Source organism: Triticum urartu, chromosome 5A (genome assembly GCF_056163025.1).
Source record: "Triticum urartu cultivar PI428250 chromosome 5A, HENAU_Tu73, whole genome shotgun sequence".
Lineage (NCBI taxonomy): Eukaryota > Viridiplantae > Streptophyta > Magnoliopsida > Poales > Poaceae > Triticum > Triticum urartu.
Genome location: NC_141877.1, coordinates 241,409,006 through 241,436,820, shown reverse-complemented (window position 1 = coordinate 241,436,820; position 27,815 = coordinate 241,409,006). Strand labels below are relative to the sequence as shown.

The window sequence follows — 27,815 nt, the reverse complement described above, 5'->3', positions numbered from 1 at the left end:
CCTACTAAAGATATATGGTCCAAAAAGTAGTAAGTACAAATTGCTCTCTTTATTTGTGCATATATTTTTTTCTTGAAAAAGAGGATAAACCTCTGGCTTCTTCATCGATTCACCATAAGATACAACACGAATGCTAGCCACCTTTATACGTAATGATTATAATTTACAAACTGCAAACATTTGATCATTCCCCCATACATTCATTCACACGATTAATAACATAGTTAAACACAGAACCTAAGAAAAGATTTTCAATAGTTAGGTATTTTCGAAAAGGGGCGCTTTATTACTTAAAAGATTTAAGCATTACACCCGGCCTCTGCATAGCTAAGATGCACACAGCCAAACAATATCCTCTCATTCAAAAAATAAATAAATAAATAAAGGCGAAATACAAGGAAAACATGCAGTATCCGTATAACGCCTAAAGCGGAGGGAGGCCAATCCTAAGATCATGCCACCACCCATGTTGGGTAAAAGTATCCCTCGTCGTAGCCTCCAATCGTGTACACACCTCCATAAACAGATCTCGATTCTCCACACGTTGTAGAGAGGACCATAAACGAAGAGTCCTGGTACATCTGTAGATAACCTGCATAAGAGAAGTACTTTTATCGTTAAAAACCTTATCATTTCTATAGAGCCAAAGCGACCAAATAACGGCAAGCGCTCCCACTCTGAGAAGGGTTCTAAACCTGTGATCAATTCCATGTAGCCAGTTGCCAAATACATTAGCAACACTACAAGAAGGATACAAGCCAGAAGCTATTTGGATGACTGACCAAATAGAACGAGCCAATTTGCATTGAAAGAATAAATGTTTTATTGTCTCATCATGGTGACAAAAGACACACTACGGACTTCCATGCCAATTCCTCTTAATAAGGTTATCTTTAGTAAGAATGACTCCACGACGAAGATACCATGCGAAGATTTTATTCTTAAGCGGTATCTTCATCTTCCAGATCTTTTTGTTATTATCAACTGGCACATCAGACTGAATTAACGCTCTATACATAGACTCTACATAGAACTGTCCATTCCTATGTAGGTTCCATCGGAATACATCAGACCCATGTGACAATTGCACTGTGGACAACCGCTGGAGCAGGATGTTCCACAATTGTAGTCTGGGTCCAAATATATCCCTTCTGAATGTCACATTTGGCGGAAATGATTCCATTACCGTGGCGATAGTATCGCCCTTGTGACGTACAATGTTGTATAGAGCCGGATATTGTTCCCGGAGAGTGGCATTTCCTAGCCACATATCCTCCCAGAATCTAATTTCCGAGCCATCCTTAATCGAGAAAGATCCATAGCAAAAGAAATATTTCTTCGTAGCCATTAGACCCGCCCAAAAGTGAGAATCCCCAGGCTTCCAATATACTTGGGATACTGCCTTGGAGCCCACATATTTCCTTCTGAGGAGGGTTTGCCATACACCATCTTCCGTTAGTAATTTAAACAACCATTTGCCGAGTAGGGACCTATTCTTAACCTCAAGGTCATGAATGTCCAACCTGCCTTGGTCTTTGGGACGGCAAACCACACTCCATTTAGCCAATCGATATTTCTTTTTCTCGCTATCTCCTTGTCAAAAGAATCTTGATCGGAAATAATCCAATCTATGTAAAACTCCTTTTGGCAACTGGAAGAAGGAGATCATATATAGTACCATATTACTTAGTACTGAATTTATTAGGACCAATCTTCCTCCTAGAGACAGCAGCTTACCTTTCCAACTGCTAAGTCTTTTTTGCAGCCTCTCCTCGATGTGTTTCCATTCAGCATTTGTAAGTCTCCGATAATGTATCGGTATCCCAAAATATGTGATCGAAAACTGGCCCAACCCACATCCGAACAGTTCGGCATACAGGTGAGCCTCGTCTTGGGCCTCGCCAAAGCAAAACAATTCACTTTTATGAAAATTAATCTTAAGACCTGAGAGTTGCTCGAATGCTGATAAAATTAATTTCAGATTTTTCGCTTTCTCGAGGTCATGGTCCATGAAGAGAATTGTATTGTCGGCATACTGAAGTATGGAGAGGCCACCATCAACTAGATGATTTACTACCCCATCAATTTGTCCATCAGCCTTGGCACGCTCAATCATGACTGCTAGCATATCCGCCACTATATTGAATAGCATGGGCGATATCGAGTCACCTTGTCGCAATCCCTTCTTCGTTTGAAAATAGTGGCCAAGGTCATCATTGACCTTAATGGCAACACTGCCTCCTGAAACAAAGCTATGGATCATTGCACGCCACTCTGCAGAAAATCCTTTCATTCTGAGAGTCTATTGAAGAAAGGGCCATTTGACTTTGTCATAAGCTTTTTCAAAGTCTATTTTAAGTACGACCCCATTCGACTTTTTTCTATGTAATTCATGGACAGTTTCATGAAGGATAACAACTCCGTCTAGGATGTGTCTATCTTGCATAAAAGTTGTCTGTGAAGGACGAACCACATGTTCAGCAACCGAATTCAGCCTAATAGTTATAACCTTCGTGAATATTTTAAAACTAACATTAAGGAGGCAAATAGGTCTATTGTTGTATCCTTTCAACCTCATTAACCTTAGGTAATAAAATAATCTCTATGTATGCAGATCAAACAATCATACACATCAGCACAAGTTTAATCAGCATGGAGACCACCGATCAAGACAGCCTTAGCAAGCTGTAGAGCTCCTTCAGGTACAAGCTCTCCTTGTCGTTCATCCTCTTCTTCTTGGAGAAAAGCACCTCACTGATGAGCGGAACAACAAGGGGCATGATTGGCTTCTGCTTCTGCATCTTCCTCTTTGTCGTTGTCATTGTCGTCTCCCTTTCCGGGCCATGCTTCACCTCCTCGTCGGCATCGTTGAGGCTCAGCAGGTGTCGCAATGGATGCCGCTCGGGCTTCGCCTCGGCCCAGACCGTCAGCGCCGACGTGTTGATGTCCCTCTGCTGGATGCTGGCCCTTGCGGCCGCCGCCTTGTCGGCCTCTATGTATGCCAGCCTCGAGAGGGCACGGTGGAGCTTCGCGTTGAGGTTCGCCATGGCTAGCTCCAGGTCGGCCAGCCTCCTCTTGACCTGCACCGCCTCCAGCCTTGTCTTGGCCGCCTCTTCCTCCACCTTCTTGATGGAGCTCATGGTCATGAGATTGGATTCCTTCCGGATCTGCTTGTCGTAGTCATCGCCGTGGGCTAGAGACGGCGACGATGATGCCTGGGACCATGGAGACAACGGGACCAGGCACATTGGCTGGGCATTAGACACTGGCATTACAATTCTAGCAGGCTCACTGCTCTTTCCCTCGTGCTTGGCAATGGCAACCGCGACGGCGTTTGGATTGGTGGAGTGGCTTCCCTTGATGAGGTCAGAACTCCCCTCAAGCTTCTCTTTTGAGGAAGCAATGGCGACAGAGTCTCGCCAAGAACTCCTCTCCCTAACAACACGATGGTTGGCATGTGCACCCGGCCTGAACTGTGCTTCCGTCGCGAGAATGCGCTCACCGAACACGGCAACCGCCTCCTTGACAGACCGGAACGCGCGAGAGGTGTCGACCTCTGCACGGCCAGACGAGGCGGCAGCCATGCCGCAGCTTTGCAGGCAATGGCTTCCCACCAGGCTATAGAAATAGAAGCAGCGGCTTTTGCAGGCAAAGGCTTCCCACCAGGCTATGGAAATGGAAGCAAGAATAAGCTCCTTGAGGGGTTTATGAAGGCGGTCGATCAAAGCAGCTGGCTTGCTTTGCTTCCACTACAAAATGGCAAGGCCATCAAGCAAGAGACAAGACTAGCCACCTAATAGAACCCTTCAAGTAGAGATGAGTGGCAGTACAGCTGAGCTGAGGCTGGAATGCTTTCCCAGCAAATTAAGTAATGTACTATCTGCTGCCCCAGGAACGTACAACAAGACAAAATATCAGATAGCCCGACTATGGTGTGATGAGAGTGGTTGGGAGAACTCATGGGCCTTCACTTGTAAAACAAACATTCAAACATATCAGATATGGTGCCACATTTCACTCATCCTCTGATTCTTCTTAAACAATTTCACCTTGGCACCCTTGAAAGTGCAACAACCCGACCAAGCTCGCTATTTCTTGTCTCCCGGGTCACATCTTTTTGGTGAGATTGATATGCTCAGGTTTGGGAACATACAGATCAAATAATTCAGAAATCAGTGTGGATCCAATAATAAAATTTAACCATATTGATGATAAAAGTTCATTTCATTTCTTTGTATTCAAAGGTGGCAGTGACATGATCCATTGTACTTGCACATCGAGCTCAACGTAATCAACAATTAATAAACACTCAGGTAAATACTCATGCCTGACACCTATCTGAATAGAAGGTAAAAGGATTATTGATAAACAAACCAATGGGGAGAAGGTAACAAGGTTACCTGATACCAACAAATCTGGCAACTTAAGTAACTAATTCACACCACCAACATGCTACACATCTACTGACAAGCATCCTATGTGATCGCATCAGGGAAAAAGAATCACTTGGTGCGTCTAGAATGTAAGGTCCTTGGGATCCTCAATTATCTTGGACAGAGTTTGCAGAAAAGCGGCAAGATCAGATCCATAAATAACCCGATGATCAGCAGTAACATTGACCTAGATTTATTGGTCAGGTCAGATAAGCACAAAATCATTAACTTCAAATTGGTTGGTGCGAAAGCAAAAGTGCCAAAACTACAATTATTTTTTACCTGCATTTGGCTCTTGATCCCAATTCTACCATCTTTTGTACCAACAACTGTCGGTTGTGATGAGCCAACAGCCATGATTGCTCCCTGTTTTGAGATAAAACGTTATTACCAAAGGGGTGTCGTGCATTAAATGAAAACAGAAGTGGAAACATGGAAAGTTCATCTTACAGTTCCAGGTGGCAAGATCGCATCGAATCTATCAACTCCAAACATACCGAGGTTTGAAAGAGTAAAGGTACCTGCAGATTGAACACTGATGGTTATTAGCATACAAGAGCATACACGTACAGTTGGATCCTACAAGTTTCTTGTGCCCAACATCTAAAGCACTACCGAAGTAAAGGAGATGGTCATAGGCAACTTTGTAGCTTTGGTAAGTTTATATGTGACTGCTCAATTTTTGGCTAAGATACTTTAGCCATGAAGTACCATATGATTTTAACACGGTACAAGTAGCACAGCAAAATGCGATTAAAAATAATTCCAGTGCTTTGTCGTGTATTATAGAAATTCAGTCAGATCTCTTCAGTGCAAAAAAAAAAACATGCAGTCCACAATCTACAGCTTGATTTGAACTGAATCTTATGTTTCGAAAGCATAAGAACAACCGAAAAAATGCCTAATTAGTTTGCAAGCTCTGGTTTCTGTAGCAGATGTCATCTTTTTTGACATAAACAACACCCAAACAAACCCTGTACATGCAAACTAAATACTATCATTGGCATGAAGCACATTATATTTAAAAAAAAAACTCTATACAAGCATATACCAAGGAGAGAAGACTCAGAGGCTCCGTGGATAGATCATAGCACAATATTAGTATAGTTTGGCACATATAACATGGTGCCTCACCTTGCCTTCTATTTCTTTCTTAATAGACAATAAATTCTGTAAAGCACATTCATATAGCTATTTCTTCCAAATTAAACAATACAACTGTTTCACGCAGCTCTTGTTTTTCAGCCACAGTCCGATAAGAGACATAACAGTGCTGGCAATGTTTTTCAGATGAACATCTCAATCAATGTGTGTGTGAGAGAGTTGTAAACCAGCCATACAATAACTCAAGCATTTTAAATTACACAAATATGAGTTAAGCTTTCTACCAGACTATAAAAACGTTTCAACAGAACAAAGAAAATATAAATTACTTCAGTTCTTTTCTGGTCTGCTCTCAACCTAAAATTAACTACATGTTCATCCAAGGAAACTTATACACACTGTGATCTGCAGGTTTGTTAGCCATAAACATTATTTATTACTGAAGTGAATTTCAATATCATAAGAAAAATGGTGGAACTGGTTAAAGCAATATCTACTGGACGCACGTCTTCAGGCCCCACTGAGAATTTACTAACAAACAACAGTTAATTCCCTATAAGGCTATACCAATCTGAATCAGCGTACAGAGAACATGCATATACAATGCACTAGACATTCAAGTTTGTGTGAAGCAAACAAAGTACCAGAGTTGTACTCCTGGGGCTGCAGCTGCTTTGCACGAGCCTTATCAACCAGCTCCTTCCATTTCCTTGACAGTGAATAAATATCAAGCTGCACAAACCAACAGTTCTCGATTAACTCGGACAAAAGCACCAGTTTAAACATCAACCTTCAGAACAATCAACAAATACACAAAGCATTCAACCTTATCAGCATCCTGGAGCACGGGGGTTATCAATCCACCATCGATGGCCACCGCGACAGCAATGTTGATGCTACTGTTGTAAGTAAAGCTCTGCCCATCTCTGCAGCTGGAGTTCACCACAGGATGCTGCACCAGCGCCATCGCTGTAGCCTTCGCCAGCAGCGCTGTCATTGTCACACCCTTTGCCTTAATCTGCAAAAGGTTCACTCAATTATCCAGCTATCTCACAGCATACAGCCAACATAAGGGTGGTAAGTACTGAACAGAGCACTAAGCGCTTACTTTCTTGTAGAGCACATCGAGAGCATCGGTTGTGATGGTGTACCCTACCCTGAACGCCGGCACAGCAAGGCTCTCCACCATGTTCTTGCTCACAGCGCCCTGCATTGTGGTGAATGGCGCCGTGGATCCCAATGGAACATCTGGTCGAGCAGCTGGCTCTGGCGCAGCTTTCTTGGGGGCAGCTGCCGCAGCCTCTACGTCCTTTGCCACAACTCTCCCCCCTGGGCCAGAGCCACTGACTGCGAATAGATCAACGCTGAGCTCCTTTGCGAGCTTCTTGGCATAAGGCGAGGCAACCACGCGCGCCCCGCCCTGTGTGGCCGGTGAGGGCAGTGCTGGCGCAGAGACTGCTACGGGCGCCGGAGGAGGCGGAGCAGGGGACGTTTCTTGGGCGACGGTTTCCTGGGGGGCCGGCGGCGAGGCGGCGGCGGAGGAGGAGAAGTTGGCAGCCTGGGACCGGGCGAGCGGGATCTCCTCCTCGGACTCGGCGAGGAGCGCGATGGCGGAGCCGACGGGCGCGGACTCTCCCGCGGGGACGAGTACGGCGGCGAGGAACCCGTCGTGGAAGGTCTCGACGTCCATGTCGGCCTTATCAGACTCCACGACAACAACAGGGTCGCCCTTGGCGAGGCGGTCCCCCTCGGCGGCGTTCCAGGCGACGATCTTGCCCTCCGTCATGGTGGAACTGAGGGCCGGCATGAAGATCTCCCGGATCTTGGCCTCCACCCGGCACGCGCGCCGGCGCCGCGGCACGGCCTGCGCGCCGCCGCGTTGGCGGAGCAGGGACGCCGAGGGCAGCAGCGTGGAGTGGAGGTGGAGGAGACCGGCCATTGCGGGGACGGGAGGGGCAGGAGGAGGGAAAGAGGGTAGTGAGGCTTTGAGATAGTTGGCCTTGGCTCCCTTGCTGTTGTTGTTGCTGCCGCTGCTGCTGCCGCCTTGGGAGTATCGGAGGCGGGGCGGATTAGCCGAGGAGGACGATGCTGGAGGCTTGGGCTGGTCGCTGCCTGCCCTGCCTGCTTTGGGTTTTCCTCCAACTAGTGGACCCGTTGCATCAAATGGCGCATAGGCACACTAAGTCTACAATGAGAGATATTTAGCGAAGGTGCTTAGAGAAATAAGCTGGGCGTTTCTTAAGTACCGGTGTTTATTTATACAGGATAGATGTTTAACTAAGCGTCTCTTCTATAGAAATAGGCATCGGTGTTTCAGAAAAACCCGGTTTATTTTTCTAAGCATCTCTCTAAGCGCCTTCCATTGTACAAGGCCTAAGAGCATCTCCAGCCGTTGGCCCTCAGGGGCGCCTAAAATCGCCGTCTAGGGTGAGCCGGCGTAAAAATTGGGCCTGGGCGAGTTGGTCCCTAGCCGCCGGCCCCAGGGCCGCCCCAGACGCGTTTAAAAATAAAATTTGTATAGCAAATTTCGGCACAATTCGGCGAAGTTCGGCTAAACACGACTAAATTTCGGTAAACTTAGGCATATATTAGACATGTTCACGGATTTTCATTACATAGCAAAATAGATAACTAATCTAAAAGGAAACTGGCTGAACGTCGAGTAGTCGCCGTCGTCGCCGCCATCGTCGCCGTCGTCGTCGGGCTTCTACTCCTTGACGCGGCCGTCCCTGGTGGACCCCTGACCGGCGTCGCCAACGCGGGCTGGTGGCGGCGGCGCGTCGTCGTCGTCGCTGTTGCAGATGACGACGACTCCGCCTTCGTCGCGTCGGCGCTCCGCGAAGCGGCGCAGGGCGGCGCACTGGCGCTCCTTCGCCTTCTCCAGGCGCTCCTTCTCCATCGCTATGGAGTCCCTGCGCGCACATTCTAGAGTCGTGTCGTCGTCATCGAGCTCCGTCTTCACCGGCGCGATCCCCGGCTCCGTCTTCACCGGCGCGAGCCCCAGCTCCGTCTTTGTCTTGACGAAGCGCGAAGGAGGAGCCGACGAGGAGGCGCGCCGGCCGCCCTCGTTGATGACGATGCCGGCGCTGCGAGTGCGCCGGCCGAGCGGCGTCTCCGCCGCGGGCTCGGCCTTGACGCCGAGCAGGGCCGGAGTATCGGAGGAGTGCGAGGAAGATCGCGAGGAGGAAGAAGAGGAGGAGGACCCGAACCTCCTTGGCGCCCATGGCTCGGCCCGTCGGTGGTGCGCCGGGGTGGCCACCCTCGCCGGGTACGCCAATGGCGGGTCGTTGCCGCCCTCGAGGTATGTCAGCACGCCCTTGAGTGTGCGGCCGGGGACGCCCCACCACAGATGGCGCCCATCGCTGTTCTTCTGGCCGTTGGTGGACGCCAACCGCTGCTGCTGGCGGCGCTCGAAGTACGCCGCACAAGCCGCGTGGTTGTCGGCGACGTACTGGGGGAGGGAGAGTTGGGCGTCGGTGAGGGAGGCGCGTACGACCTCGACTTCCTCGGCGAAGTATTTGGGCTTGGCCACGGTGTCGGGCAACGGGGGAATGGGCACTCCCCCGTCGCTGAGTCTCCACCCCGTCGGCCCGGTGCGCATGTCCGGCGACGCCGGGATGTTCACTTGGAACAGGAGTCAGGACTCCTGTTCGCGGAGCGAACGGCGGCCGAAGCCGTTGGCCGCCGCCTCGTCTTCAGGGAAACGCTCTGCCATGGCGATGGGCTCGGGAGAGGTAGAGGGAGAGGGAGGGGCTGGGCGGCGGCGAGGGGCGGGGCTGGTGGGGGCACAGGCGAGTGAGGCCACCGGCTATATAGCCACGCCGCGCCCGTGTGTACGCGTGCAAGGGAGGGGAGGCGTCGGCGCGCCGTCCTGTGACGCGCCGCCCGTGAGGAATCAATGGCAAGGCTGACCGGCGACAGCCTTGCCATTGATTTCCCGCGGGAACCGAGGCCGTTAGGGGAAGACGAGGCGCAGTGTTGCTGACCTGCGGCTTTTTCGCGCCAAAACAGCTCGCTCCGGCGCCCCCCAGCGTGCCGGGTTCGGCCTGGGTCCACCGGCGCTGTTTTCGGCCCTGGCCGGCGAAAATCGGGCTCCTGAGGGCATGACTGAGCCGCCGGCGCTAAAAATTCGCTTGGGAGGCCTTCCTGGGGCGCGGCTGGAGATGCTCTAAATTCATGCGCACGATTAAAAAATACTCATGATTTAATCCCCTTTAATAGGAAACATGATGGATTATTGTCCACAATAAAATGTATATACACATTTTAATTTAATAAGTCAAAATACTTTATCATGTTCGAAGAGACCCATTTGAAATCATGTTCACATTGAAAACATTTGCAGTTTTCAGTGACTTTGTGTTTTAGCAAAAAAATACATAGGCTTTTGTTTTAAAATATATGTACTTTTAAATTAATGAGGTTGCATGGTCATAGTGAGTTTGAAGGTGAACTTTCTCATAGCTCGAGCAGGCGTGGATGGCTGGAGTTTTGAAAACCATAAGCAAGAACCGATAAATGACATAAGATGCACGACTACCAAGTAATTGAAAAAAAAAACAGCAAGTAACACAGGATAAAAATCTGAATCTGATATGAAGTTAAAGACATCACTGAAAAAATCTAACAATTCAACTATGTAGAGCGGGTTTGAGTGGCCACCAGCCCACCATATTAAGCAACACCAGCCATTTCACTAACTCAATTCTCTTGAATAACAACAGCCACACATGTAAAAATGAGCCGGCCAGGAACTATTTTGAGGATGAACAAAATGCGTAAAAATAGGAATGGAGAACCCGGTCATATAGCTTCACATTCACCAACTTGATGCTCTTATAAAGTCCACCCTGAGCCTGGAGTTGTTCTATGTGAACCAAAACCAGTAAACCTACAAAGAAATTTACAACACAAGAGGGAATTTGAGAGAGATTGGAAATAGGGCTCCAAGAATATTGATAATCCAGCTCACTTCCTGGAACAAGGTGTATATGACTATGCAAATACATGTCACAAAGTAGTCAAGTATATAGAATCACATGCACAACAAAGCATAAACAGGGAGACGATTTAATAACCTACATTGACCAACATCAACAGAATAAAAACAACGCCACCAACATACAGATAAATGTAAGAGGAAAAGACATTTATCTCTACTCTTATCATGCAGCTAATAGTTAGATGCAATTAAAGAAGGCAATCCTAGGAACACTTTGGTTCAGAAAAGTAAGTCAGGAGCACAACTTAATTATCTCAACTCTCATATGTAACTCCAGCTCTAGCTTATTAGTTTAGAAAAGCAAGTCAGCACAGCTTAATTATATGTACTCTCATATGTAATTGTCAGGAACACTTCAGTTTAGAAAAGTAATACATATAATAGCATGGTTGAAGATGCCGCTCATACTTGCAACTCATAATTTGTGAGGCAACACAAATAAATGAACAAACAAAAACAATGAGCAAGCTGCTGATTAGAATAGAGAGGATAAAAGTGAATCACAACATGTATAGGATAATCCAGCAGTACATGTGTGCGAACAGAAACCCAGTTCATTATGGGAAGTGCCAACAAAATGGCAGTAATAGTTTTTTAGATTTATGTTTAGTAGCACAGGCAGCAGGTAGATCAGTCCATTTTTCAGTTCAGGGAAATTTAAGACAATTTAGAATTGCCTAATTATTTTATATCCAAGACAGAAGGATTGGCAGATTATCTTCAAACTGTATTCTTTACAGTTATAATAAAGGCTATACAATGCAGAGTAATAGGCATGCTAATTGGTAAGTTTGGTAACCAAGCGTAAAAGACGCTCGCTACAGAAAGACAGGCCATAGGACTGAAAATAGAAAAAACAGTAAACCTGTGACAGAAAAGACAGCGTTGACTTTAGAAGAAATGTTACAACCAGTGGCACAGATTTTCTGTTGGATAGGAAACATGAAAGAAAAATAAAACCTGAGAATTAAAGCAATGCTTCTGTAGTTACCTTCGAAGAAAACACAGTTATAGATGAATAAGCTCATGTTGTTTGGAGAAGATTATTAGCAAAGAGACTTCACTTTGTCATACAAATGTGAAAAATAACACCAAGAGTGAGGCCGAAAGAATTCACAGTGAACAAAAGAAGAATGTTCCAACATCTTCTGATCTTCTGGATGTTGACAAGGGTGCTCATTTTTTCTGCTGGAGTTAAAGAGAGGAAAAACGATTCTCACTCCAAATCTAGCCACTCCGCGAAGAAACCCAAAGCAAAACCACATAAAGATGTAAGGGACAGTTTGCCTAACGGATCCCATGGATCCAAAGAGCATTATATATTGGATAATGAAGTTAAATTGGAAGAGTTACAGCCAAAGGAAAATCTTGGAACAAAAGAGATTGTGATATGCCGGGGCATGTGTTCAATAAGTGGGAGACCCGAGGGCAAGTAAACCTAATGACATATATGAGTCCCAAGACACCAATAGAAGAAAAAAATGTAGAAGCATTTACCTGAAAAGCATCAGTGTGGCCTCCTTCCCCTTTCCTGCATGTTAGACAAACTAGGGTTTGGAACAATGCTCGATGCCCTTGGTGGGCACGGCTGTCATATATTTATAAGAGGGAATCGTACAAATACAGATTATGTTACAACACGTATATCTACTATATACTTAGTCTAACACCCTCCCTCAATCTTAACTATGTCCTGAAACACTCAGAAGATTAAGATTGCGTCGACATCCCTCAAAAGAAGGCAAGGGCAAGGGCTTAGTGAAAATATCAGCAAGTTGATCCTTAGAAGAAACAAACTTGATCTGAAGAAGCTTCTGAGCAACACGTTCCCTCACAAAGTGATAGTCAACTTCGATGTGCTTCGTTCGGGCATGAAATACTGGATTGGATGAAAGGTATATAGCACCGATGTTATCACACCAAAGAACAGGCGGCTGAGTTGGAGAGACCTTCAACTCCCGAAGCAACGACTGCACCCACATGATCTCAGCTGTGGCATTAGCAACCGCTTTGTACTCAGCTTCAGTACTACTCCGAGACACCGTAGCTTGCTTGCGAGCTTGCCAGGCGATCAAGTTAGGTCCAAAGAACACAGCATGTCCCCCGTGGATCGCCTGTCATCAGGATTACCAGCTCAGTCGGCATCAGAAAATGCGGAGATCAGTCCAGAAGGCGCCGACTGAAGATGAAGGCCATATGAACCAGTGTGATGAACATAGCGCAAGATGCGCTTAACAGCGGACCAGTGAGAATCACGCGGCGCATGAAGATACTGGCACACACGGTTCACTGCAAACGATATGTCTGGTCGAGTGATGAGCAAGTATTGCAGTGCACCAACAATGCTGCGATACTCAGTGGCATCCTCAGGAGAAAGCAAGTCACCAGCAAGAGCTGTCAGTTTGTCCGTGACAGACATGGGAGTCGTAGCAGGCTTGCACTGCAACATACCTGCACGACGGAGGAGATCCTGGGAGTACTTCTTCTGAGTAAGAGTCAAGCCACCATCAGAATGAAGAACCTCGAGACCCAGAAAATAATGCAGTCTCCCAAGATCCTTAACAGCAAACTCAGCACCAAGAGAGGACACCAGCCGATCCGTAGCAGCAGTAGACGAACTAACAAGGATGATGTCATCAACATAGACCAGAATGTACATAGTCACCGCCGGTCGCTGAAGGATAAACAAAGACGTGTCCGCTGCATATGTCTTACAATTTTTTTAACATGATAGATTTCTATAATTTATTTAATTCGAACTTTGGACCTCTCCCAATGCAAGTACTATAAGTGTATACTACCTTACAAGGAGATATGTGTGTGGCATTACAATTAACAAGTATCGTGTATCGGTTGGCCCTACATATATAATCTCAGACTCGTGTGAATCACATCACCACCAGCTGTGCTAGCCCATGCGTGAGACTCGTACAATCAACAGACTCAAACCACACATAAACTTAGAAGGAGAATATGTGAGAGAAGATTCTAGTGTCATGTTCTGCTACAGTTCCATAATGTATTAAACAAGACAAGCATCATATCCACCATTTTGTTGGGATTCTAAAAATGAATAAATAAAATAAAAATATGATACTATGATCACTAGTGTATGTAGTAACTAAAAGCATCTCCAATGGCTTCTCTTTCCCTTAAAAAACATGCTATAACGAAAGTTGGCACAAAACACGCTCTAGCAGCTTCCCTATATCCTCAAAAAATTAGGTGGCCACAAAAACAACACCACATTTTCCCCCATACAGAGGGGAACATGGATCTTTCCCAATAGCATAATTTACATTGGCAGGAAAGAAATAACCCCTTCAACTCCACGTCGTGGCCTCTTTATCTCCACGCCTCTAGCGATCTCTGTGGGTCGCCGTAACGGCTGGGCAGGCATCCACCCCTGTCGCTTATGGTCGTACCACGGGTCTGCGATCTACAACAACAATCGTCGTTGCCCTTACTCCATCTTCCACGCGGCCACACACCGGCGTGTTGGACACATGGCACCATCGTCGGGTCCCCACCGGCTTGGGAGGAGCGGAGGCAAACGGCATTGTGCGACCACGACTTGGGCCACGGGCGAAGAAGCAGGAGAAGACTGTGAGACCTTCGGTGACCGGCAACACCAAACCTCCGCCCATGAGCATTGCAGCCCCTTCACCAACCATGACGGGCACCTTCTTCTAGGCCAGCGAGTTGACAATGTCGATGACTTCGATCCTAAGCAGAAAAAGGTTTGATTTTTTATTATATGTCGATATTATGCAATGTTTTGAATTATGAATGATGATGCACCATTCATGAACTTATGACTGAATCATATTATTTTTATATGTATTCAACACTCCTTTATGAACTTGATGAATGAATCTGTCGACATAGACGAAATTACGTTGACAAATGATGCATGCAATGGAGTTGATAATGGAGCAGTTAATGTTGCCCTACAACAAAAAAGGGGTCTTGGTCAAGCAACTATTCGTCTAAGGAAGATAAGGCATTGGTCATGGCATGCGAGAATGGGTGCATCGGTCCGATTGCAGGGACTAATCGAAACATGGACATGTATTGAAAGTATATTACTAAGCACTATCAACGCAATGTGACGATATCATCTGAATGCACGATCAATTCACTCAATCACTGGTGGAGTCTAATTCAAGAGTGTTGCAACCGGTGGCCAGGTTGTGTCATTCAAGTCGATCATGCAAAGCCTAATGGAATAGTAGAGGAGATGTGTAACACCCCCAGAATCATTCTACAGTAATCTCCCCCTAATGGCGGCCATGTCATCCTAATTACATGCAAATTGCCACTTAATAAAAATCAAAGTCAAATTCAAATTTAATTTGCAGTCAAATACTTACTTCTCCAAATGATAGAGGCAAAGGTGTCCCGTCTTTCGATGAGATGGTGGCTATCGTTTTAGAGGAAGTCGACTTTGACGATCCGACTACGAACGTGCGAGGACGTCGCGCCTTAGCAATTGCTAAACCAACTCCGAGGGGTTATTGACCATGCCGGAGCACGATCAACCTAACCACGAGGGCCTGTTTTCTGCGAGCAAACAAAGAACAAGCAAGAAACTGAGATTGCACTCTAGATATTGCGAATATAAGATGAAAGCTTTATTGATCAAGGTGGGGTTCTGTGACGTCTTGGTCTGGTCGCTGGACACAAACGAAGTATGCGAAGTTGCAGCTATGGCGAACTTTTAATCTAAACAAAACCCAAAGTCTAAATGACGCCCTAAGGGCTGTATATATGGAGGAAGAGGGGGGATTTCGTGGCCCTTGGAGGAGGGGTCCGAAACCAACCCTAACTCTTGTTTCCCCACACATTCGGACTCTAAAAACAGCCTATACTTAAGTATTTCGAAAATACATGGACCTGGCCCAATAATAAGGTGACGCAGCACCTAAAATAGCCTCTGGACGAAATTTATGAAGTGGCATCTTGTATATTTCGTCTAAGGCTTCATGCACTCCTTATGGTGGCTTTAAAGTCCTGAAATCATCGCTTGTAATTCCGTTCTTGACCCCCTTGCGTATGCCATCATCTCCATGCTTGAACTTGATCCAAGGTTCATCTTTCTTGTCCAAGCTAGGCCCTTCATTTGTAAGCAAAACAAATGTATCCAATTTAGGCAGCATCATATTCTCATGAACATTAGAATCGTTACCAAGAAACGAAAGTACATGATAATTTAATTGGCGTGTGCGAGCTCTAGTAATTGGTCCAGTATGTATAGCAGCATGGGCTGTGGGTGTAACAATGGTATTGATGTCCTCATCACCAAAAAATGCAAACAAAATAGCTCATAATATTGCAAATAATCACTAATTGTTTTTCATGTAGAAACCAACATTATTTGAGTTGTTAAACTGCCCCTAGGTATTAAAACAGTAGACCAGCATCCATTTAATCGACCTTTTCAATTTATAAAAGTATTGCAACAATTCCTAATGATCTGAAACTTTTTGAGTAGACCCAGAATGTTGCCTTGTATTTATGTGACCAGTTTTGTAATCGACAAAATTCAATTGGTAGAATAGTTAAATGCAAAATAGTGAAAGAAAATGAAACAGAAAAGAAAAAAAGAAAAAAAATTGTACACTTGGGCCACAAGTGTACAGTGCTTCGCCCCAGCCCACCTGGGGTCCCGGGAAAGATATCATGCTACCGCCACCGGTGTAGATAGACATGAATATGGATTAAGTTATCGTACCGGCTGCCACCATTCAGTAAAAGTAATCTGTCCTGCTTATTTTGCATCGTGAAGCAAATGAAATCAGATCAGTAGGGTAGGGGAGTCAATCTGGACGAGATTTATGAGTCAGTATCACTATCAGATGCACATGACCGTCGTAGCATCGTTGATTATTTTGCTACTATTGTTTTTTTGCGAGTGATCTTGCTGCTATTATGATGTTGATCTACCACTATCAGCATTACCGGTTTGTCTGTGTATGACGATCAATGTGTGCAATGGGTGCAGAGGCAGAGAAGAGTTTCCTATCTTCGCATACTTAAAAGACAACACCATAAAAGGACCATCGACACGTGGCATTAGCTTAGATTTACGCAAATCAGGAAACCTATCCTTACGTAAATGTAACCAAACAAGATCGCCAGGTGCAAAGACAACATGTTTTCTACCTTTATCTCCAACAAGTTTATATTTAGCATTCACACGCTCAATATTTTCCTTAGTTAACTCGTGCATTTTTAATATCAATTCAACATGTTGTTTAGCATCAAAATTAACCTTCTCTGAAGATGGAAGTGGCAACAAATCAATGGGTGCATGAGGTAGGAAACCATACACAATTTCAAAAGGACACATTTTAGTAGTAGCACTACAAAAAAAGACACATCCTTGACGATCATTGTGACAAAAACACGTATCATCATAGATGTGGTGGGCTCCTACTTCTGTGACAAAAAATCATGACAGAAAATGGACTTTTCGTCCTAGGTGGGTCGGGGACGCACCTGCATGGCATTCTTTGGGCTGTCCATGACATAAAAAATCATGGTAGAAGTGAGGGCGAGAAATTTTTTGCGTAGTTTCCGATTACGGTGGGTGGTCGGGGCCGAGCGATGTAGTGTGGTTTGCGCATTTCTCTCTCATATGAGCGCGTGGTGTGAGTTGTGTCGCTATAACTGAACCCGAGCGATCTCACTACTACACACTAAAGCTGATCGATCGAACCCTTTGCTGCTAACTGAAGCCGACCGACTGCTTCATTGCTAACTGAACCCGACCGATCGCTGTTGCTGCTTACTGAAACCGATCGAACCCCCGTGCGAGACATAGCTAGCCGGTTGGGTTGCCTCTAGATGGACAGTGCCCGTTGCTGTCGCGTGCGTGATATGTAGAATGAGTCGAGACATCGTGAGTCCAGCCGGTTGGTTGGCTGTGGATGAACAGTTCCCGGTGGGGGTTGGATGAACAGGGCCCCGACTGTGTGTAGGTAGTTGTCGTTGGATGAACCGGCCCCCATGGTAGTACGCGGTTGCCACTGTTTGAACAGGACCCCGAGGAGGCCGCCACACAACCTAGCCGGTTGGGGTGGATGAACAGGACCCCGTGAAGACTGGTTGAACAGTAGCCGGTGGAGACTGGATGGACAGTGGCCCGTGGATGAACAGTGGCTGGTGGAGGCTGGAGGAAGTCGACGATGGATGAATAGTAGCAGGTGGAGGCTAAAGGAAGTCGATGGTGGATGAACAATAGCCCGTGGAGGCTGGAGCGAGGCAGTAGACTATGGATGAACAATAGCCTGTGGAGTCCCGTTTTGCGGTACGCCACACCCCTACCGATGAACAGGACCCCATTTCGACCGTAGGCGCTCGAAGAGAAGTCTGTTTCCTCCGTTTTGCGGTACGTCACACCCCTCCCGATCAACAAGACTCTGTTTCTACCATAGGCGGTTGGAGAGAAGTCTGTTTCCTCTGTTTTGCGGTACGCCAACAGTATCCTATTTCGACCATAGGCAGTCGAGCAGAAGTCCGTTTCCTCCATTCTGCGATTTGCCAGACCCCGTTTCGGCCGTTCCGTCCAAACCAGTTGGCCCCCATTGAACAGGACGCATTCCGACCTAGTCGGTTGCCTCCGGATGGGCACGATGTTGTTTCTCCGTTCTGACCCAGCTGGTTGGCTGCCGATGAACATGACACCATCGTTGTACGCATTCGAGACCACGCTCGTATGTACGTACGTGGCCGTCTTTTTTGCAGCGTGGCTGTATGTATGTGATAGAGGCGAGGGTGTCCCGATCTTTCGATGAGATGATGACTATCGATTTGGTGGAGACGACTTTGACGATCCGACTACAAACGTGCACGATGTTGCGCCTTAGCAATCGCGAAACCAATCTCCTGAGGTTACTGACGATGCCGGAAGCACGATCAGCCTGACCACGAAGGTCTATTCCTGCAAGCAATCGAAGAACGAGCAAGAATATGATAAAGCAATCTGAATATTGCAAATATATATGAGGTATTGATAATGGTGGGGATCCGGAAGCGGTCTTGGTCTGGTCGTTGGACACAAACGAAGTACACGAAGTTGCAATGGCTAACTTTTAACTAAACAAATCCCAAGGAAAAAGCTACTAGATGGATCTACTTATATAGGAGCAAGGGGTGGCGGCCAAGGAGGTGGGAGGACGTCCCAAGGCAGCCTAAAACTAACCCTAGGTCGTACAAGGCTCATGGGCCCAAGTGGAGGTGATGCAACACCTTTGGGCTTGTAGTTTGACTCGGATTCTGCTGCAACGTCAGATTGTTTCGTCCGTAACTCAACGCTCCGGATGAATTTGAAGGTGAATCCAATTGGGTTGGAAAGATCACGAAATCTAGTTTCCAACAAAAAAAGAATCACCCAATTCGGAGTCCATATGAAAAAGTTGTTGGCGTTTTGAGTCAGGTATGTCTGTGCAGTCCGAATCTGAATCCAGAACGTGAAAGACTTGGACTCTATCTTCTCTTGGCCCAAAAGTGACGTGAGAGGACTTTTTGGACACAACATAAACTTCTCATTTTCCCTTATCTTCATATGTGGATTGTACAAATGTCCCATACACCTGCAATTAGACAAAACACAAAAGTGTGTGAAGTATTTTTGTTCTGGATAACATAAATAGATTATTGAATAGTTTGCATTAGAAATCACCTGACAAATATGCATGTATGCAATATTTTTGGTCGTATCCAAGGTATTCATGTCCTCATCATCCTCCCATTTTTGAAAACAAAGCCGTCCTCGGCGTTGCTTAATCTGAAATGTGGCTAACAAAAGAGACAAGGTGTACATGTTGTATATGTATATATCATCCAGTTTAACTTCCCTTGATTTTTGCACGTATGACACATGTATACATGAGTAACTTTCATAGTTCATAAAAACTAAAGCCAAAAAATTATCACAGGAAGTAGAAGGCATGAAAATATTGGAACTCAGTTTGCACATATAAGTGAAGCTCTTATTCTCTTGAAAAGATTGGCAATGTTCATCATTAAACCATCCTAACTTCGATGAATAAACCTTACTTGCATCAAATTTACATGCTACAACATGCTTAAATAAGCAAACATGCAATGAGTCATTGGACACAGGATCATCATCAAGATTAGAGGTCATATCAAAATGATTAAACATTGGTTCTTTTGCATCAACAGTTAATTCAATGGGTGCACTCAAAATTGTTGATATTTCAGTTGTTTGATCACATGACGCATTCATGACAGTAACAAGAGTCTCTAAAATAGGTGGTGTGCTCAAATCAACAGGTAACTCAACACATGATGCATTCAAGTTAACTAGGCATGCTTCATTCTCATGTGAAGTTATATCATCAATACCTTTACTGTTACCTCGCAGAGATGTAGCTGATGTAGGTACGGACGTTGACAATGTACCATACTCTTGAGATGATATTGCGCTTACAATCCGAGGTGGGGCTGCTCTAGTAGGTGCAATAGTGGAGTAACCAACTGGCGATGGTGAGCATGAACTGGAATAGTAGTTGTTGTAGTCACCCAATGCATCCTCCTGTATCTGTCTCTCAAAGGTACAAGCACGGACATACATACCAATAATGCAACGAGGAATATACCGAAATCTTGCCTGAATATCATGGTTCAAACCACCAAAAAATCTATTCATTGTATCATTCTCAGATTCTTCTATGTCACAATGATGCATATAAGATTTGAACTCTTGGTAGTAAGCATGAACAGTTTTACTGCCTTGTTTTAATTGCTCCAATTTGCAACGCAATTCACGACGATAGTAAGGAGGAAAAAATTGTTGTCTCATTACAGCTTTCAAAACTTTCCAAGTTGTGGGTTGGTTATCAATGTTTTTCTTACAATGTACACTCCACCAAACAGAAGCAAAACCAGTAAATGCTCTAATGGTAGCTCGTACTCTCTCAAGTTCAGAAAAATCATGGTGACTAAAAACTTGTTCTACTTCAAGCTCCCAAGCTAGATAAATAGCAGGATTAAATCTACCCTCAAATGATGGTAAAGAGATAACCTGACCATATGCTTGTGTGTGTTGTCCCAACTCTCGTGATGGTGAAGATGTGTCCGTCGTCCAAGAACTTCTATCTCTGGAACCTGTCATGATTAGTAGAAATAAGAACCAAAATTCGAGAATAATGTTCCTATGAACTACTAGGATGTGGTTGTAAAGTGCTCACAGTAAAGCAAATATCAATATCTTACAAGTTCTTACCATGCGGCAGGTGGTGACAGGCAACCAGCGGTGTCAAATAACTCCGAAGATTGTGTAAAGCGATTGCCAGGGGAACGTGCATATACACGGTGTAGAAATATGTGGAGCTGGGTTGGCTATATATGGTAGTAAAAGATTAGCAATAATCAATTCAGAGATGCAATGTTGAATAAACGCTCAACGACGGTACTGTGCTGGTCCTAGGCTAGACCGAACTAGAGACACGAGCCTAGAACACTAATGAGGTCACGTCGTAGCACAACTAGTATCAATGAAGGATACTAAGTAGCTCTGGACAGCAAGATATAAGTGAAGATCACAACGGCAGTAAAGATAATGATGTGAAACAACAGCCAAGCTGTTTTACTGAACAGTGCACAAAACAGATTCCAATCCGAATTCAACTACGAGATTGAGTCTAAAAAGATCCGAATTTTGTTTTTTTTTCTCTTTTTTTCCTCACACTTTTTTTTTCTTTCTCTCCTTTTTTTCTCTGACTTTTTTTTCTCTTTTTTTTCTCTCGTTTTTTTCTCTCTTTTTTTTCTCCCTCTTTCCAAAACAAACTAGATAAGATGCAGATTGGATCAAGTGAAGATGTGAACGATCTCAACTATTATTATGACAATGAATGGTGGGTAGCACATGGTGGAAATTGATGGATGGGTGGTGGATAGCGGAAGAGATAATGATGCAGCGGTGGCGTGACTAATGTGAACAGAACTCGAAACTCTAAACGAACTAGACACTAAGACCAGCAACTCGACACGACGATGCAACCGATAATTCAACTATGCAAGCAATGAAAACAAAATTGCAAAGGCTCAGACTGGCTTGGAACAAGGATGAATAGATCTAACTCTTTTTTGTGGCTTTTTCTTGGACAATAGGTAAGAAAATAAATCTAATCTAGGAAAACTGGAAATTCTCAACGAGCAACCTGAAAACTGATACCACTTGATAGAGGCGAGGGTGTCCCGATCTTTCGATGAGATGATAACTATCGATTTGGTGGAGACGACTTTGACGATCCGACTACAAACGTGCACGACGTTGCGCCTTAGCAATCGCGAAACCAATCTCCTGAGGTTACTGACGATGCCGGAAGCACGGTCAGCCTGACCACGAAGGTCTATTCCTGCAAGCAATCGAAGAACGAGCAAGAATATGATAAAGCAATCTGAATATTGCAAATATATATGAGGTATTGATAATGGTGGGGATCCGGAAGCGGTCTTAGTCTGGTCGCTGGACACAAACGAAGTACACGAAGTTGCAATGGCTAACTTTTAACTAAACAAATCCCAAGGAAAAAGCTACTAGATGGATCTACTTATATAGGAGCAAGGGGTGGCGGCCAAGGAGGTGGGAGGACGTCCCAAGGCAGCCTAAAACTAACCCTAGGTCGTACAAGGCTCATGGGCCCAAGTGGAGGTGATGCAACACCTTTGGGCTTGTAGTTTGACTCGGATTCTGCTGCAACGTCAGATTGTTTCGTCCGTAACTCAACGCTCCGGACGAATTTGAAGGTGAATCCAATTGGGTTGGAAAGATCACGAAATCTAGTTTCCAAAAAAAAAGAATCACCCAATTCGGAGTCCATATGAAAAAGTTGTTGGCGTTTTGAGTCAGGTATGTCTGTGCAGTCCGAATCTGAATCCAGAACGTGAAAGACTTGGACTCTATCTTCTCTTGGCCCAAAAGTGACGTGAGAGGACTTTTTGGACACAACATAAACTTCTCATTTTCCCTTATCTTCATATGTGGATTGTACAAATGTCCCATACACCTGCAATTAGACAAAACACAAAAGTGTGTGAAGTATTTTTGTTCTGGATAACATAAATAGATTATTGAATAGTTTGCATTAGAAATCACCTGACAAATATGCATGTATGCAATATTTTTGGTCGTATCCAAGGTAGTCATGTCCTCATCAGTATGTGTACACAATTTAGACGAGACTACTGATACGTCTCCGTCGTATCTACTTTCCTAAACATGTTTGCTCTTGTTTTGGACTCTAATTTGCATGATTTGAATGAAACTAACCCGGACTGGCGTTCTTTTTAGCGAAAGTACCATTGTGTTGTTTTTGTGTAGAAATAAAAGTTCTTGAAATTGGACGAAACTTTTTGAAGATTTATTTTGGAAAAAAAGAAAAATACTAGAGTAAAGACCCATTGGATGGGGGCCCCTGCTGCCCACTAGGCACCAGGGCGCGCGCGCCCCCTCTGACGCGCCCTGGTGGGTAGTGGGCCCCATGAGGCTCCGTTGACCCTAATCTGGATACTGTAAATTCCTATTTCCCGAGAAAAAAAAAATTAAAGAGAAAGTTTCATCACGTTTTACGATACGGAGCCGCCGCCACCTCCTATTCCTCATCGGGAGGCCAGATCTGGAGTCTGTTCGGAGCTCCGGAGAGGGGGATCCTCCGTCTTCGTCATCATCAACCATCCTCCATCACCAATTTGATGATGCTCACCGTCGGGAGTGAGTAATTCCTTCGTAGGCCGGCTGGACGGTGATGGGTTGGATGAGATTCATCATGTAATCGAGTTGGTTTTGTTAGGGCTTGATCCCTAGTATCCACTATGTTCTGAGATTGATGTTGCTATGACTTTGCTATGCTTAATGCTTGTCACTAGGGCCTGAGTGCCATGATTTCAGATCTGAACTGTTTATGTTTTCACCAATATATTTGTGTTCTTGATCTGATCTTGCAAGTTATATGCACCTATTATGTGTTATGATTCGCATACCCCAAGGTGACAACAATTGGGATTCTTTCCGGTGATTACCGTAGTTTGAGGGGTTCATGTATTCACTATGTGTTAATGCTTTGTTCTGGTTCTCTATTAAAAGGAGATCCTAATATCCCTTAGTTTCCTTATGGACCCCGCTTCCACGGGAGGGTAGGACAAAAGATGTCATGCAAGTTCTTTTCCATAAGCACGTATGACTATTTACGGAATACATGCCTATATTACCTTGATGAATTGGAGCTAGTTCTGTGTCGCCCTAGGTTATGATTGTTATATGATGAGTATTATCCAACTTATCACCGATTCAATGCCTACGAGCTTTTCACATTATTGTTCTTGCTAAGTTACTACTGTTGCTATTATTGTTACAACCGCTACAAACTATTGCTACTGTTGTTACAGTTACCATTGCTATCGTTACTACTGTTGTCAAATTACCATACTATTGAATTGACAACTCAACTGTTAATACTTACAAGTATTATTTGGCTCCCCTTATGTCAAATCAATAAATTTGGGTTGAATACTCTACCCTCAAAAACTATTGCGATCCCCTATACTTGTGGATTATCAAGACCTTTTTAGGCGTCGTTGCCGAGAAGCATAGCTATATTTGTTGAGTCACTTGGGATTTATATCTGTTGATCACTATGAAGAATCTTAAGTATGATAGAACCAAGATCGTTCCCTCTAAGACGAGGGGAGGTAAGGAACTGTTATCTAGCTCCGCACTTGATACACCTTTTGTTTTGAGTAAGCTTGCAACACCACCACCTGCAATTAATCCTGATATGTCGCAAGTAATTGATGATGCTACTTCTGTTATGAATGTAATTGGTGATGCTACTTCTGCTATGAATCATGCTAGTACTTTGCTTGATAAGAATGTTCCACTAGGTGAATTTCTGATAGAGGCAAAGGTGTCCCAATGTTTCGATGAGATGGTGGCTATCGTTTTCTGTGGGAGTCGACCTTGACGATCCGACTACGAACGTGCGAGACGTCGCGCCTTAGCAATCGCTAAACCAACTTCCGAGGGTTATTGACCACGTTAGAGCACGATCAACCTGACCACGAGGGTCTGTTTCCTGCGAGCAAACGAAGAACAAGCAAGAAACTGAGATTGCAATCTGGATATTGCGAATATAAGATGAAAGCTTTATTGATCAAGGTGGGGTTCTGTGACGTCTTGGTCTGGTCGTTGGACACAAACGAAGTACGCGAAGTTGCAGCTATGGCGAACTTTTAATCTAAACAAAACCCAAAGTCTAAACGACGCCCTAAGGGCTGTATATATGGAGGAAGAGGGGGGAATTTCGTGGCCCTTGAGGGTGGGGTCCGAAACCAACCCTAACTCTTGTTTCCCCACACATACGGACTCTAAAAATAGCCTATACTTAAGTATTTCGAAATTACATGGGCCTGGCCCATTAATAAGGTGAAGCAGCACCTAGAATAGCCTATGGACGAATATTATGAAGTGGCATCTTGTATATTTCGTCCAAGGCTTCATGCACTCCTTATGGCGGCTTTAAAGTCCTGAAATAATCACTTGTAACTCCGTTCTTGATCCCCTTGCGCATGCCATCAACTCCATGCGTGTTCTTGCTCCAATGTTCATCCTTCTTCAAGCTAGGCCCTTTATTTGTAAGCAAAACAAATGTATCCAATTTAGGCAGCATCATAATCTCATGAACATTAGAATCATTACCAAGAAACGTAAGTACCTGGTAATTTAATTGGCGTGCGCGAGCTCTAGTAATTGGTCCAGTATATGTAACAGTAGGGGCTGTGGGTGTAACAATGGTATTGATGTCCTCATCAATTTCTTGATGAACAACTTGCTAGAGATAAAGAAATTGAGAATGCTGAAAATGATGAGATTACTGAAACTGGAAATTATGAAACACCTAGTAGACCTAGATCTTCTAGACATGAATTGCCTAAGATACCTGAGGGTTATGTTATGGATGGAGAGGTAGCTAGGGACTTTCTTGCTTGTAAGGATAGAGATGATCTTAAGAAATTACTATGCAAGTTGAAAGAAAAATCTTTGAATGCTAAAAGAAATATGATCCTAAGTTTGCTACTTCACCTATCTTTATTACTGATAAGGATTATGAATTCTCTGTCGACCCAAAATTGATTACTTTGGTTAAATCTGATCCTTTCCATGGCTATGAAACTGAAACTGTTGTGGCACATCTTACTAAATTAAATGATATAGCCATCCTATTTGCTCATGATGAAATTTTTTGCTATTACTATATTCTCAAGTTATTTCCTTCCTCATTAAAGGGTGATGCTAAGATATGGTATAATACTCTTGTTCCTGGTTGTGTACGTAGTCCCTAGGATATGATTTATTACTTCTCTGAAAAATATTTTTCTACTCATAAGAAACAAGCTGCCTTACAGGAAATATTTAACTTTGTACAAATTAAAGAAGAGAGTCTCCCACAAGCTTGGGGAGGCTTGTCCAATTACTTAATGCTTTGCCTGATCATCCGCTTAAGAAAAATGAAATACTTCATATCTTCTATAATGGACTAACCGATGCTTCTAGGGACTACCTAGATAGTTGTGCTGGTTGTGTTTTTAGGGAATGAACTATTGAACAAGCTGAGGAACTAGTGAATAATATTTTGAAGAATGATAATGATTGGACACTTCCTGAACCACCGCCTAAGCCCACTCCGAAGAAGAGTGGTATTTGTAACGACCCGAACCTGATAAGATTCGATGTCTCTATGCTCACTATGCTAGTCCATGGGTCAGTAGCTAGCGCACACAGTACAAGATGTAATATCAAAATAAAACCACTTGTCATAATATTACATCGTATATCCAGAATTTAATATAATACATACCTGCATAACTCAAGGCTAGTATACATGGAAAATATAGCGGAAAAGCAAATAAAATCTCCATGAAGTCCATCAACACCACAGGCAAATGTCGAGTATAGACATCGTAACCCTACATTGTATCACTCACTCGTCGTATAAAATCTGCAACATGAAATGTTGCAGCCATGAAGGGTCAATACTTTGATTGTATTGGCAAGTCACACAAGGAATGATTAAATAGCAGGCCTACATCTATATGCAAGGTATATCAAGAGGATAGTGTAGTGGTTGTTTTTGCTGAAAAGCTAATTTTTCCTCCGCCCCCTCCCCCACCCGAAAATCCGGCCCGATTCCTACAAAAGCTAAACAAGAGCCAGCCCGGACATCCGCCCCCAGCCCGGACATCCGGCACCTGCGCGTGCCTAACTGGGCCAGAGGCCCATGTACACCCCCTTCTCCCCTCCTACCTCGTGGACTGCTATATAAAGACCTCTCCCTCCTCCTATATAGGGTTAGCAAAGGTTAGAGCTCATTTCAGATAGAACTTTGCCATCCACTTACCCCTACTCCCATGGAGTTCAAGGCCTCCATCTGAGAAGGTCCCCCAAGTGGATTCAAGATCCCTTCATGGGAAAATCCTCCTAGGATTCAAGACCTCTCTCCTTCAAGGATTGGGATAAAATAACTACCCTTTGTATCCTCTTGTGTTAACTTTAGATCTTGTATCTCCTTATGTGTATGGGGATTTAGCATATGTGTGATTGGATCATGTCTCTTTGAGTGTTCATCTTGTGTTTCTCTTGATTTGCCATCCCCCTCCAAGTGTGAAAAGATTGACCATTAAGTTTCCACCCTACATCAGATGGTCTCTAGCAAGCTTTCATTGAAGTGTCAGATCCAGCCTTTGACCGGATCAGCAAACAAATAGTGATTCATACACTTATAATAAAAAGAGATACGGGTATGAGGTCTTATGCTTACAACCTTGTGTTTGCGATGGGATCAAATAAGATATTAATTTCTGCACTGGAAGTCACCCATCGAGATGTGCTTGTTATGGATCGAAGTGGGGGCTGTGTCCAAATAACATCTTGACTGGCACGAGTCCTGCATCAATAATATTTGTCGTACCGGAGGCCCTATCTATTGTGCGGGGTTGCCTCGATAATTAAGATAATGAAATTAGACAAGAGCTTTGGACATTTAGTGACTACACCTCATTTATCCACAAGGATATGATCCATGTTACCCTACTAAACCTTACTGTCACCAGTGTTCAATATAACACTACACAGTCTCATTGATCCTAGCCTCACCGGTTCTCAATCTCCATGATCCTGGGTACCTGCAGGGATGAAGATCACGGACAAGACAAGAGACATCTTCAAGGAACAATTTTATATCACACAT

The 27,815-nt window shown here is 44.5% G+C and overlaps 2 protein-coding genes across 2 annotated transcripts; both read right to left on the bottom strand.

Annotated features, from left to right (window-relative positions):
- Positions 1 to 265: 265 nt before the first annotated feature.
- Positions 266 to 4,056, bottom strand: LOC125531001 (uncharacterized). The gene has a single exon (XM_048695404.2). It carries the CDS (start codon positions 3,582 to 3,584, stop codon positions 2,667 to 2,669), a length of 918 nt encoding a protein of 305 aa, XP_048551361.1. The 5' UTR covers positions 3,585 to 4,056; the 3' UTR covers positions 266 to 2,666.
- Positions 4,057 to 4,205: 149 nt separating this feature from the next.
- On the bottom strand, positions 4,206 to 7,698 carry EMB3003 (2-oxoacid dehydrogenases acyltransferase family protein). Its single transcript, XM_048673096.2, has 6 exons — positions 6,646 to 7,698; positions 6,364 to 6,555; positions 6,182 to 6,269; positions 4,884 to 4,954; positions 4,716 to 4,799; positions 4,206 to 4,620 (listed from the first exon to the last, which is right to left on the bottom strand). Exons 1-6 carry the CDS (start codon positions 7,474 to 7,476, stop codon positions 4,516 to 4,518), a joined length of 1,371 nt encoding a protein of 456 aa, XP_048529053.1. The 5' UTR covers positions 7,477 to 7,698; the 3' UTR covers positions 4,206 to 4,515.
- Positions 7,699 to 27,815: the final 20,117 nt, after the last annotated feature.

What these genes read in the sequence shown, in the direction of transcription:
- LOC125531001 (XM_048695404.2), bottom strand. Translation starts at nt 3,584, where the DNA reads ATGGCTGCCGCCTCGTCTGGCCGTGCAGAGGTCGACACCTCTCGCGCG.
- EMB3003 (XM_048673096.2), bottom strand. Translation starts at nt 7,476, where the DNA reads ATGGCCGGTCTCCTCCACCTCCACTCCACGCTGCTGCCCTCGGCGTCC. An exon ending in TCGATGTGCTCTACAAGAAA is followed by an intron (nt 6,556 to 6,645) that starts GTAAGCGCTTAG and finishes AACCTTTTGCAG; the next exon opens with ATTAAGGCAAAGGGTGTGAC. An exon ending in CGATCTTGCCACCTGGAACT is followed by an intron (nt 4,800 to 4,883) that starts GTAAGATGAACT and finishes ATCTCAAAACAG; the next exon opens with GGAGCAATCATGGCTGTTGG.